Genomic DNA, 12,698 nt, shown 5'->3' on the forward strand with positions numbered 1-12,698 from the left:
GCACATAAAAAGGTTTGCCATCACTGGTCTAGGTTATAGAATATTAGCATGAATAAGAGCATGGCTAACTGACATATCAAAAAGGGTATACAGGGGATGTGAGTCTGTATTCTGATCCTTGTAGTATACCTCTAAGGGAACTATGATGTACCACAAGGATCAGTGCTTGGTCCATTGTTATTCAATCTGTACATTAATGATATTGGGAAGGATTTAACAAGTGTTTGTTAAATACAGCTATTTGTGGATGATGCAAAGATAGGTAGGGTAATCAGGAATGCTGCTGATATGCAGTACTTGCAGAATGATTTGAATAGGCTGGAATTGTGGGCATGGGAAAATGGTGTCAGTAAATGTAAAGTCATTCACTTTGTCATGATTAGATATCCAAATCCAGTGTCGTATTATACTGGTGGATTAGGCTAGAAGAAACTGATGAGGCTAGGGATCTTGGGGTGTTAATAGATAGGAAGTTGAAGTTCAGGGGTCATGTGGCAAAGATTGCAAATACAACTCAAAAGATAATTGCAATGCTGAAACGAACATTCACATGTAAAGAATAAGGATGTTTTTTGCCTCTTTACAAGACCTTGATAAGACCTCACTTGGATTATTGTGCGCAGGTCTGGTCTCCAGGCTTCCGTTGTGATTCTGATATATTGGAGAGAGTACAAAGGAGAGTGTTAAAAATGATATCAGGATTGTATAATACTGAATATGAAGACAGATTGAAAGTTTGTAGACTGCAGACAGGAGAAAGAGGGGAGATTGAGAATGAAGGCTACTAAGAAGGGGTTGAGGACTAGATTCTTCTCTCATAGGGTGGCGGTGCATTATTGGAATGGATTGCCATTGGATGTTGTGAGTGCAAGCAGTGCGAATGAATTCAAGAATAAGTATGATAGCTGGAGTGTGTAGTTTGTGGCCTCTCTCGGTGAGTCTGATTCCCTGGTGGTCTCTCTTAATAATAATAATTTCATTTGTGAACATTTTTCTTTATGGATAATGTCAAGAATGACATTATTTAGAAATTCTAAAAAAAAATCAGACCATTTTCATAATTTAATTACATACGGCATTTGAAGTATCACATTGTAATCATCCTCTTTTTATAATGCTCATTTATAATATTTTTTTGCATAGCAGATTGTATCATTCCTCTGGAATATGATGGGAATTTGAGAATTTTAAAGCAGCACTATATATATATATAGAACTCTTTTTACTGAAATCAAACATGCATTTTTTTTCATTTATAATTTAGATACTCATAAAATATTTATTTCTATATATATATATTTTTATATATTTTTTATTTTTATTTTTATTTTTAGATGATTTTAGATATGCCATTGCAAAACCAGTATTCCATTCAGCAAATGATAACATTAGATGAATACTCATTTGAACAAGTGAAATTGGACAAAGATATGCATATTAGTCATCTTGATTTAGAACAACAAATATTACTTCTCAAAAAGAAGAACAGTGAATTGCAGTCTATGGTCATCAGAGAAATTAAAGCAAAAGCACGAGAGATGTCTGAAAATGTTCAAGATTTGCAAAAGGAAAATCTTCAGCTTAAAAAAGAACTTAAAGAACTTCAGGTCCATTCAAATCAGGATGATAAGAGAGATGACATGCATACGGAGGATGCTAAGTTTGACTTAGATTATACAAAAAATATAAAAAATTTAAAAGAGAAGATTCATATATTGACCTTACAGAAGGATGAATTATCAAAGACTATTGAACTTCTAAAATATGCTAAGCCTGCATCTGCTGCGAGTACTTGCAATACAAAGAAGAAGAAAGATAAAAATAAAAGATATGATGCTTATCGAGAATATAAAGATAAAGTTTCTACTTTTTTGTCAGCTCTGTTTTCAAATATAACTCTGGAAGATGTCTTAAACAACAGTTCGCTCTTAATTAGCAATTTCTCAAATTCAATATTATTTCAGCTTTCTGAAGTAAATATCTCAAATTCTGGCCATGTTGATAAGCTTTTAAATGCCACTCAATCAACCTTTCAGAGCATCAGGCATGCTATATCAGAAAAAATTTCAGATTTGCAGAATTTACAAACACATTCTTGGCTTTCAGATGCTACAAGCCACACTAAGAAATTTGTACAAAAATTTAGTAGTGTTCTGGGCAACACTTTTACAAGTCTGCAAAAGGTAAATTTGGAATTCATAAACAAGAAAAATCCTTTAGAGAAGGAAATTAAAAAGATGTTAAATAAAGTTACAAAAATATCTTCTGGTCTTGAAAGCAGATGGTCTCACATTAAAGAGAAGTGGATGAGAAAAGCATATCAGTATTCAGAATATTATAAAAAATCAGAAAATATAGTTTGTGATAACTGCTTTGACAGTGAGGTTATCAATAAGAAAAAAGAATACAATATAGAATTTTCTGAAGTTCACCAGAGAAACAAATGGAATGGAAAAAAAGCAAACAGGAAAGAAAAATACAAGAATGGGGATCATTTCAGAAATAAAGCTGAATTGAACAAAAATTTTCACCCAAAAGTTCAGAAAAAAAATAATAAAAAATATATCTATAATTCTGGTGAAAATCACAATGCAGTGAATAAATTACAGCAACCATATAAAGATATCTGGAAAAGTAATATTCACACTACATGGAAATCATAGTATTGTGATTCTTTTTTTGAAGAGACCTGATTTCATACATATAAAATGAACTTTCAAAATAACAGATGGAATAGCCACCTAAATAATTTTAAATATGTTTTAAACCAGTCATTTGTAATTTAGAAAGTAGCTTTTTACAATGGAGGTAATGTTGTCAAATCTTGTGATGATATATACCAAAAGCATGTTTTTAATTATTTTATTTTCTGTAAAAAAAAAAAAAAACAGTAAAAAGTTGTATACATTTTGAGCGATCTTTGATAGCATAAATTTATTGATATTTATTCATCGACTTTATAATTTACAATATCATAAAATTATCAGTTTTTATAGTACTGTATTATTAACATATTGTATTTGTTATAGGGATAAATTTTATTTTGTATATAGGAACCAATTCATCTTTGTGTTAACTCTTATGTGATTTCATAGACCAAATTTACAAAAGGGTTACTTTTGTGAAAAAATGTTTGTAAATCAAAGCATGTTCATAACTTCCCATCAACTTTCATTATCCGATGTCCCCTTCCTCTTGCAAGAAAATCTTTCCCAAATAAGGAAAAATGAAAATAATTCTCTCTCAATACTTAATTGTGTATAAAAAGCTTCTTTCATCTATCCTCTAATGTTGCAGATTGCTGGAATTTTTTTTAGCATTTCTCAGTGTCTTCAGCTGTGGTGTATATCACACAATCACAGGCATGAATAAAGAAAAACAAAGCTTTGTAACTGCTAATGCCCATTTAGGCATTACTTAGTAAATTATACTTACCAAGAAACTTTCTACAACTAGATATCGCTTAAAATAAAGATGCCAAAAAATTATATTTTTGTTTAATTCTTTATCCAAGTGTAAGCAGACAAAGCTTGTGTGAGTGAAGTAGCTTCACGACTAAGCTACTTGTATATAGAGACTAATGACTTCACATTAATTGCCTTAGTATCCCATAATGTAAAGCACACATATTTTTAAAAAAGATCATTCAACTCTAATTAGGTTATCGAATGTGATGCTGAAAATGTGGTTTCCCAGTTCACAAGAACCTTGATGCTCCACTTATAGATGGAATTTTCTTTGTCCAAATATATTTTCTATTGTTTAGAGCAGTGGTTCTTAACCGGTGTTCTGCCAGTGAAAGATGTCACATGACATCTTTCAAAAACATTACGGGCAATATTAAAACCTCTAGTAGACCAAGTTGTAAATAGGGTAAATTACATGAAGTCAAGACCTTTAAAAGCACGAATTTTTTTAAAAAAACTTTGCATATTTATGGAAGTACGAATCTTTGCTCCTTCACACTGAAATAAGATGGTTATCCAGGGGTAAAGGACTATTCCAAATTTTACAACTTAAGAATGAATTATTGGCCTTTTTTCCAAAATGAAGGTACAGATGCTTTTGTAAAATGTCTTCAAAATGATATTTGGTTGCTAAAATGGCATATTTAGCCAATATTTTTAATTACTTAAATATCGTTAATGCATGTATCCAAGGGAAAAATGAAAATATTTTGACATCCACTGACAAATTGTCAGCTTTACATAAAAAAGTATCTCTTTGGAAAAGCCGCATATCAGAAAAAAATACAGTAGATATGTTTCCATCGCTCCATAATAAAAATGTCGAGGAATTATTTCCATTATAACAGAATATTTAATAATATTGGAAGAAAAGATTTCAAGTTACTTTCCTTCCTTAAATACACGCAATTATGATGATACGAAATCCATTTTTTTGCACAGTTAATGCATCGAGATGTGAATTTTCATTACAAGAAGAAGAACAATTAGTTACCTTGTCAACGGATCATACTCTAGAATTGAAATTCTCTGAAATAACGCTTGAGGAATTTTGGATTTTTGTCCAAGCCGAATACCCAGCTCTCTCTCCACAAGAGCACTAAAAATATTGTTACATTTTTTAACGTCGTATGAGCTCGGTTTCTCAATATTAGCCAATATAAAAACAAAAAGCGTGAAAGACTTACTAATATGGACAAAGAGATGAGGTTAGATATAAAACATATTAGGTTTGATATTGCTGAAATCTGCAAAAGTAGACAAGCTCAAGTATCACATCAAAATAAGTTCCATTTTTACAAAAGGCAAGCCCGTGCATATGTTTACTGTTAGTTTTATGACCCTAATGCTTTTGGTGTTCCCCAAATTTTTCTTATAATCAAAAGTGTTCCGTGACTTCGAAATCAGAACCACTGGTTTAGAGTCGGGCAGAATACCATCTATTGATTTCAAGGCAGGTTGGATGTTTTATTACATGCTTAGATGTTACAAAAAAAAAAGTTGCGGACATTTACAACTTCTGTATCTAGTTCATTTCGATGTCAGGTGAATATTTAACCTTTTCCTCTTAACCATTCATACTCTTGGTACACTTTGAGGCATCATGCAACTTCAAACAGTATCAAAATCATTCAGGTTGACCTTGAAAGTGCAACGACAAATGAGCATTATGCCAAAATGCACTCCATAGTCCTTCAATGCATACCACTTAAGAGAAAGAAAACACTGCAATCAGAAATTCAGCAGTATCGCTCAAGTTAGTAGCCTTTTTTTTTTTTTCACTTTTCTTGGTATCGTGATCACATTCTCTTGTTAGACAGTGACTGGCATGAGTGATATCAAGTGATGTAATTATTTTGCTTCTGCATGCCTTGGAAAATGATGACCTTGAAATGGCTCAATTCAAGGTCAGTTCACTTAACAGAAAGTACAGTATTTTAAAAAAACAGGATGATGCCCATGCTATTATAATTACCTGCTTTTTGCCTGAACGCAAATGTCAGTCTTTCAGTGTTACTGGAATCTCATTAAAATCAAAATATATTTGGTTAAATATTATAAGAAACTTTTAACATAAATAGCTGAAAGAAAACCATTGTGGTATTAATAGTCGAAATGCAAGACAACAGTGAAGTGTGGCATGAGAGTCTGTTTTCTGGTATTTACAATGACCTAATCAGTGATTTCCAAATATCATTTAGAACGAGTAGTTGTTGTTTTGAGTAAGTCAAGTGAAAAAATAAATAAAAAATAGTGCTGAATCCTTTAATCCAATGACAAACATCCAGGGGTCTACAGAATTCCTTGTTTCCATAATCTTTCCTGTCTGTTTTAAGCTACGTCATAAGGTATTCATTCTTTCTTATTTAAAAACTTCAGCAAGTCTGATTTGCATAGGGAAGACCATGGAAACAAAGAATTCCATAGACTCCTGGATGTTTGTTATTGGATTAAAGGATTCAGCACTATTTTTATTTATTTTTTTACCCTGCTTACCACTGTTAACATACACATCATAACATCAATTGGGACAATCCCTCTGTGCCATATCTAAAGGAGAATTTTCTTTCTCATTGGATTAAAGAATCTAGTACCATTAATATTTCACAAAATATGTTGTTGGGTGCTGCTATACACTGGGGAGGGGGGCACAGGAAGATGCTATGTATCAGCAGATTAGCACAATGAGTGTAAGCTGAACAAATATTGGGGAACTTTATGGAGACAGTGATTAGAAGGAGGAAAGGGGGCATGGCAAGATGGAGGTGGGATTTATACAGTTTGCTAAGGGATAATTGCATGGACAAGGGGTTTGAGGGTGTTGGATCTAATAATAGCATCAGAAGATGTATCCATAACCAAGAAAGACACTCTGCCTCCAATTCTGAAAAGTGACCATGTTCTGTGGAGTTTTCTCAAGAAAGGGTTTATGTTCAGCTATAATGCTGGTGATTATGAGAGTCTCATCCTGAGACACTCATAATCTTGGAACAATGCCATGGTTTGAAAGCTACAAGGAAAGAATGTCAGAAATGCATGGTAAGTGGTGAGAGAGATTGCTTGAAAGTAGCAGCATCAGACTGCATACCAAGGTCAGAGGGATAAACCAAGTTGGAATTAAGTGGATGAGTGGGGATATAAAGTGAGAGCTGCAAAAAAAAAAAGAGAACAGAGGAAATATAAAGAAAACAAGTGATCAGCATACTCATGAGCAATACAAAGTGCAAACAAGAAGAGTGACCAGTATGGCGAGAATGGCCAAATCAGATTGAGAGAGAGAATTAGCCAAACAGGCCAAAGTAAACCCAAAAGAGTTTTTTTCATTATGCAGCAAGTAAGAGGAAAAATGACTATGGTAGATTGATTTTAAACAATTTGATGGTAGGAAGGTGACTGAACCAAAAGAAATTGTTGAGTTGCTGAGTGATCATTTTGCAAAGGTGTATATATATAATCCAGGTGATGATTTTACAGAGACATCAAAAATTGAAGTAGATGAACAGGTGTGTTGTTCAGCATACATATTAAAAAATATGAATCTGAACACATCAGTGGGGCTGGATGGCATAGGCTGTGTACTATATGAATGTGCAAGAGAATTGGCATTGCTTCTGACAAAGTTGTTCAGTCGTAACTCTGGCAGGGTTCCAAGGGAGTGGAAAGAAGGTAAGATAGTACCAGTGCATATTCCAAGACAGAGGGTAGCAAATTAATACAGGCCAATTATGCATCATGTGGCATCCAAGATATGTGAAGTGCCACATTTTTCAGTTGAAATCTGTATCGTAACTCTGTTCAGTAACTCGTCCGAATATCATTGTTTTAGATTTTTCAAAGTTGACATTTAGTCCATATCTTTTTCCTTCTGTGTATAGTGTTTGCAATGTCTGTTCCAGCCTTGCTACATCTTCTTCAATCAGGACCATGTCATCTGCAAAGCAGAGGTAGTTTATTCTCATGCCATTTATTGAAATGCCTCCACCTTCTTCTTTAATCTTATCTAGTGTTCTTCCCAGATGTGTGATGAATATGCTTGGTGATATTGGGTCCCCTTCACTAGTGGCAAACCAGTCTCACTTGCTATTCTGATTTTTTGCTTGTGCTTCTCTGTTTATATCTTTAAGCAGGTGGATCGATTTATTGTCCACACCATAGGATTCCAAGACAGCCCATGTTATATTTTGGTCAATACAGTAAACCCTTGCCGAACACGGGGGTTACATCATTAATACATTGGGCACACAGCAAAATCGCGTTCCGCAAAGTTAACTTTCTATGGGGGGAAAAAATGAGTTAGGTATAGTTCAAATTAGGAAAGTATGTATGTATAATTTAAACTAACCTAAACATTGTTGTAATTAAAAGGGAAAAATGAAACAAATGTTAATTGAAAGGATTTTTTATTGCTGCTTAATAAGTAGGTACATGATACAATTATTTTTTTAAAAAGCTAGTGATTTTTGCTTGGGACAATGACTGACAAAACTCTAAAAGTTTTGCGGTGAGGAGCGCAGAGTTTTTCAATGCCTTTCATAAAGTGTCCTCTTTCTTCATTTGGGTCAATCTCAATTGCAAAATCAAACCGTTCCTGTGCCTTTTTTTAACAATTCGTTTAACTTCTTGTAAGTTAAAGGCGCTGTATCTTCTTCACTGTCGGCTGATGTTACAAGATCATCCAATTCTTCATTCGTCATTCCTCGATCGCCATTTTCGATTAATTCGTTGACTTCTCCTTTTTCCATATCTGAAAATCCTTCGCCGCCAATTGCTTTTGCAATTTGTACGATTTCTTTAGCTTCATTTTCAATCGATGGAAATCTTTTCAAATTGTTGACAACTTCTGGCTAGAGCTGATGCCAGCAAGCATTCAATGTTGATGAATTCACTTGTTCCCATGCGAGTTGAATCATTTCTATGCAGTGCAGTGGCTTATGTTGAATCGCTTCCAAAATGCCATTAGCGTGTCATGCTTTCCTTCATCTAGTGCTTTATTTGCAGAGGTGTAAACATGCCTGACATAATAGGCTTTGAATGTTTTTATGATCCCTTGATCCATTGGTTGGATTAAGGAGGTGGTGGGAGGAATAAAACCTCTACATTTGGATACAATGTTGTGAAGGCTTCAGCATCGTGTCCTGGAGCATTATCGAGAATTTGGAGAACTTGAACGCACAGGTTTTGCTGTTCTAAGTAATGTTTGACTTCTTTAACGAATGAATTTTCAAACCAGTTATTAAAGACAGCTTTTGTTACCCAATCTTTTCTATTCCTCTTCCACACAACGGGCAATTGCTCAAAATTTTCCCCCTGCAATGCACGAGGCGTTTTAGATCGATAAATGAGCAGAGGCTTGCACTTGAAGTCGCCTGATGCATTTCCACAAAAAAGCAAAGTGAGTCAATCCTTAAAAGCTTTAAAACCTGGAGCAACCTTTTGTGTCTTTGTGATGTATATTCGTTGTCCCATTCTCTTATAAAATAGGTCCGTCTCATCCACATTGAAAACTTGTTGCGGAACGTAACCCCTCTCTTCAATGAATTTCAAAAAATGGGGTTTGAATTTATCTGCTGAGCCAGCTTCTCCCTGAAGCTTTACATTGTGCAAATTAAAACGACGCTTAAAGTTTTCAAGCCAACCTTTGCTTGCTTGAAAATCAATTTTCTCTGACGATTGGCCATCTTTATTTAAAATGAAAGAAAACAAATCTAAAGCTTTGTTTCGAATAGCAACACCATCCTCAACTGATCCTTTTTTCGTTTACTTGATTGTCAATGCAAGCTATTAATATTTTTTGCATCTTTTCCAATTGCAGAATTCTTGAAACTTGAGCAACCTTTGCCGAAGTATCGCCTGAAGCTTTGACACTAGATCGAATCTTTTCTTCATTCTCCCGTATTGTTCTTATGCTTGATTCGTGTACCATTTTTCAACTTATCTAAAATTTCAATTTTCTGAGATAATGTCAAAACTTTGCATCTTTATGCTGCTTTATCCTCATTCTTCCTCTTAGATGTCATTGAATTTTTGAAATTAAAAAAATACAAATGCAAAAGGAAAAGACAAACTGATAAATACGTGATTACGGCTCTGCTAACGTGAGTAAAATGATCGCAACTCGGCCTGGGTCACTCAGCTAGCGGGCAGCGCCAAGCAGAGTTGCCGGCCGATGCTCTGCAGCGTACCGCGTATGAATGAAATTCTAGCGTTGGACAAATTAAATAGAAACAATTAAGATAACGTCTATGTGCAAAATCGCGTTTTGCAAATCCGTGCTCGGCAAGGGTTTACTGTATTATCAAATGCTTTTTGGAAGTCCACGAAACAGCAATATATATTTTTGTTCTTTCTTCGAGCTTTCTCTGCTATTAGTTTTAATGCGAGTATTTGTTGCACTGTACTTCAATCTTGTCGAAATCCGGCTTGCTCATCCAGAAGTTGTGCCTCCATATGCCCCTTCAGGCGCTCTGTTAGTATTTTCATCATAACTTTGCCAAGATGACTCATTAATGCAGTAGTTCTGTAATTTGTGCATTTTATAAAGCACTGCGTTTCTTATGAAGAACAACCAAGGCCGATTTTTTCCACTCTTCGGGGGGATACCCTAATCTCCATATTTCATTACATAGCTTATGTATATCTTTTGCAACTGATTTTCTCCCATATTTTAGCATCTCGCCTATTATGTTATCATTTCCAGGACTTGTTCTTGAAATGTTTTATAGCCTTATTCACCTCCTCTTCCAAAAGATTTCTGCTGGTGGAGAGATTGCTTTTAGTTCTTTGATTACTTCTGTTGCAGTATCATTTAGTTGTTTTTTGTATAGTTTGCTGCAGTATCTTGTCCATTTGTGTATGATTTCTGTCTTGTCCATCAATACTTTACCATTTTCATCTTTGACTGCTACTGATCTTGTTTGCCACTTCCTATTGACATTTCTTATAAGTTTGTAGAGCTTTCTAGTTTTGTGTTCCGCATGGTACTGTTCGATGTCTTTGCACTGGTCCTCCACCCATTTGGCTTTATCAGATCTTGCTGCTTTCTGTACTTCATTGAATTTTTTGAGGGTATAACTCATCTGCTGCCTCTTAATTATCTCTTTTAAGTTTCAGTTCTCTTTTCTCTTGTATCAATTTTAGGGTTTCCTGAGTTATCCATTTCTTGTTTATCTTTTCTCTTTCAGGAAGTACTTCCTCTACTGCTTTTTTTTAGCACTGTAGTCAGTCGTTCTGCTCTTGTATTTATATTTTGTTTTTCACTTGGGGTCTTAAGCTTAGTTTCCAATATGTTCTTAGCCTGTCTTCATTTAATTTTGAGATGTCTCCAGCTTTTTTGAAACTTTCCTTTGTACTTCTGTTTCAGTTTTTGTCTTATATTCGCAATCACTAAGCTGTGGTCCAAATCAATATCAGCTCCTTGGAATGATCTGCACTGTTGAACTGAGATTCTCCATTTCTGGTCTATTAATATCAGGTCAATCATATTCCTGTTTGCCATCGAAGGAGCGCCACGTTCATTTACGACAATCTTTTTGTTGGAATTTGGTATTGCAAATCATCAGGTTGTTATCTGTGGCAAATTCCAGAAGCATCCCTCCACGTTCATTTCTTTCTCCATATCCAAAATTTCCCATAACCTTTCCCCGCCCTGTGTTATTTTTGCCAATCTTTGCATTCCAGTCTCCTCCAATGATGAGTATATCCTGCTTCTTTACCTCATCAATTACTAGTTGTAGATCTCTGTAAAATCTCTCAATGTTTTCATCTGCAGTGGGTGCATATATTTGAATGGTTGTGATAGTAAATGGTTGGGCATTGAATCTTGCAACCATTATTCTATCACTAACTGGTTTGTATCCTATCATTGCCTGACAGGCCTTGTTACTTAGCAGGAAACCTACACCTGCTTCATGCTTACTTTCATTTCCTGACCAGAGAATTCTTCCACCATTTGATTTTCCTGACAATGTCCATCTCATTTCTGAAATATCCAATATATCACATCTGTAGTTCTTTTTGAAGCAACTGCAATTTTCCATGTGCCAATTGATATTCCATCCTTTACAGGCCTGAGTTTGATTTTTTTGTCTTTGTTTTCAGTAACTGATTTTTTGATCCAACCTTGATTATTCGACTGGGGACGAGGACCTTGTTTGACCAGGTGACGTCTGAGCTGGCACGAGTCTTTTTTCTTGTACTTTGACATCAGATTTCAATCTTATTTTCTTTTTACTGTCAGCACATCGACAGTTATATGACAAACCCTTAGTCTTCCTTAAAGAGCTTGGGAGAGAATCAGAAGGAACATATAGATTTAGGCTTAAGGTGGCCTAAGCTTGCCTTGATGTAGTATCGTCATTGGACTTCTGTGGCATTTTGTAGTTACTGGCATTGTCCACTAACCCACTACATCCTGTAAGTATTGCCGCTTCTTGTCCGGGACTACTTATTGGCTATTCGCAGTTAGCCTGGACGGGTCCCCAGGTTCTGGACGGGTCCCCGATCCAGAACCTGGGGACCCGTCCGGTGGCATGTAGCTTTGCAACTGGGGGAAAGACCCCAGACCGGATCTTAGTAACTTATTCACATTTTATAATAAAGTGACAAGAATTGGGTAAAGGCAATGGTTACACCATGATACTGCTTGAATTTTCCAAGGTTTGACAAAACCTTGGCAAATGTATGACAGAATAGAGTTGAGAAGGAGGGCCATAAGTTTTGACAAAACACCACATGGAAAACTATTACAAAAACTGGAGCAAATGGGAATGGATATGAGGCTAGTAATATGAATAGGGGAATGGCTGACAGACAGACACCAGAAAGTAGTATATAATGGAGTGGAATCTAGGAGAATGATGGTGACTAGTAGCGCACCTCAGGGTTCGGTACTAGTGCAACTATTTGTATATTAGTGACAGGGAAAGATTTAAAAGGGATATTCACTTGTTTGCTAATGATGCAAAACTGGGGAGAGCAATAGTTGATAAAGGTGATATATTTAAATCATCCTACAGGATGATTTAAATAAATTGGCATTATGGTAGTGGATAATGATTGTCAATTTAATGTTGCAAAATGCAAGATTATTTGCTTTGGATTGAAAAGATTACATATGGTGTATCACATTGATGGTATTGGATTGCAGTAAATTGATGAAGCTAGAGACTGGGATAATGGCAGACAAAGAGTTGGAGTTCGGTGGGCATATTACAAAATTGTTAAAATAGCTCA

At 35.1% G+C, this 12,698-nt stretch overlaps 1 protein-coding gene across 2 annotated transcripts in view; it reads left to right on the forward strand.

The window, feature by feature from the left end:
- LOC150098110 (uncharacterized) overlaps window positions 1-2,917 on the forward strand; it is a 186,023-nt gene extending 183,106 nt beyond the window's left edge. For both annotated transcript variants that reach the window (XM_090406006.1, XM_090406007.1), the window contains one exon: window positions 1,335-2,917. In XM_090406006.1, coding sequence (XP_090262132.1) covers window positions 1,335-2,663 — 1,329 coding nt within the window. In that variant the 3' untranslated portion in view covers window positions 2,664-2,917. The remainder of the gene's footprint in view (window positions 1-1,334) is intronic.
- The last annotated feature ends 9,781 nt before the right edge of the window (window positions 2,918-12,698 follow it).

The sequence above is a fragment of the Typopeltis vanoorti genome, chromosome 16, assembly GCF_054136105.1.
Source record: "Typopeltis vanoorti isolate ZY-2024b chromosome 16, IOZ_Tvanoo_1.0, whole genome shotgun sequence".
Lineage (NCBI taxonomy): Eukaryota > Metazoa > Arthropoda > Arachnida > Uropygi > Thelyphonidae > Typopeltis > Typopeltis vanoorti.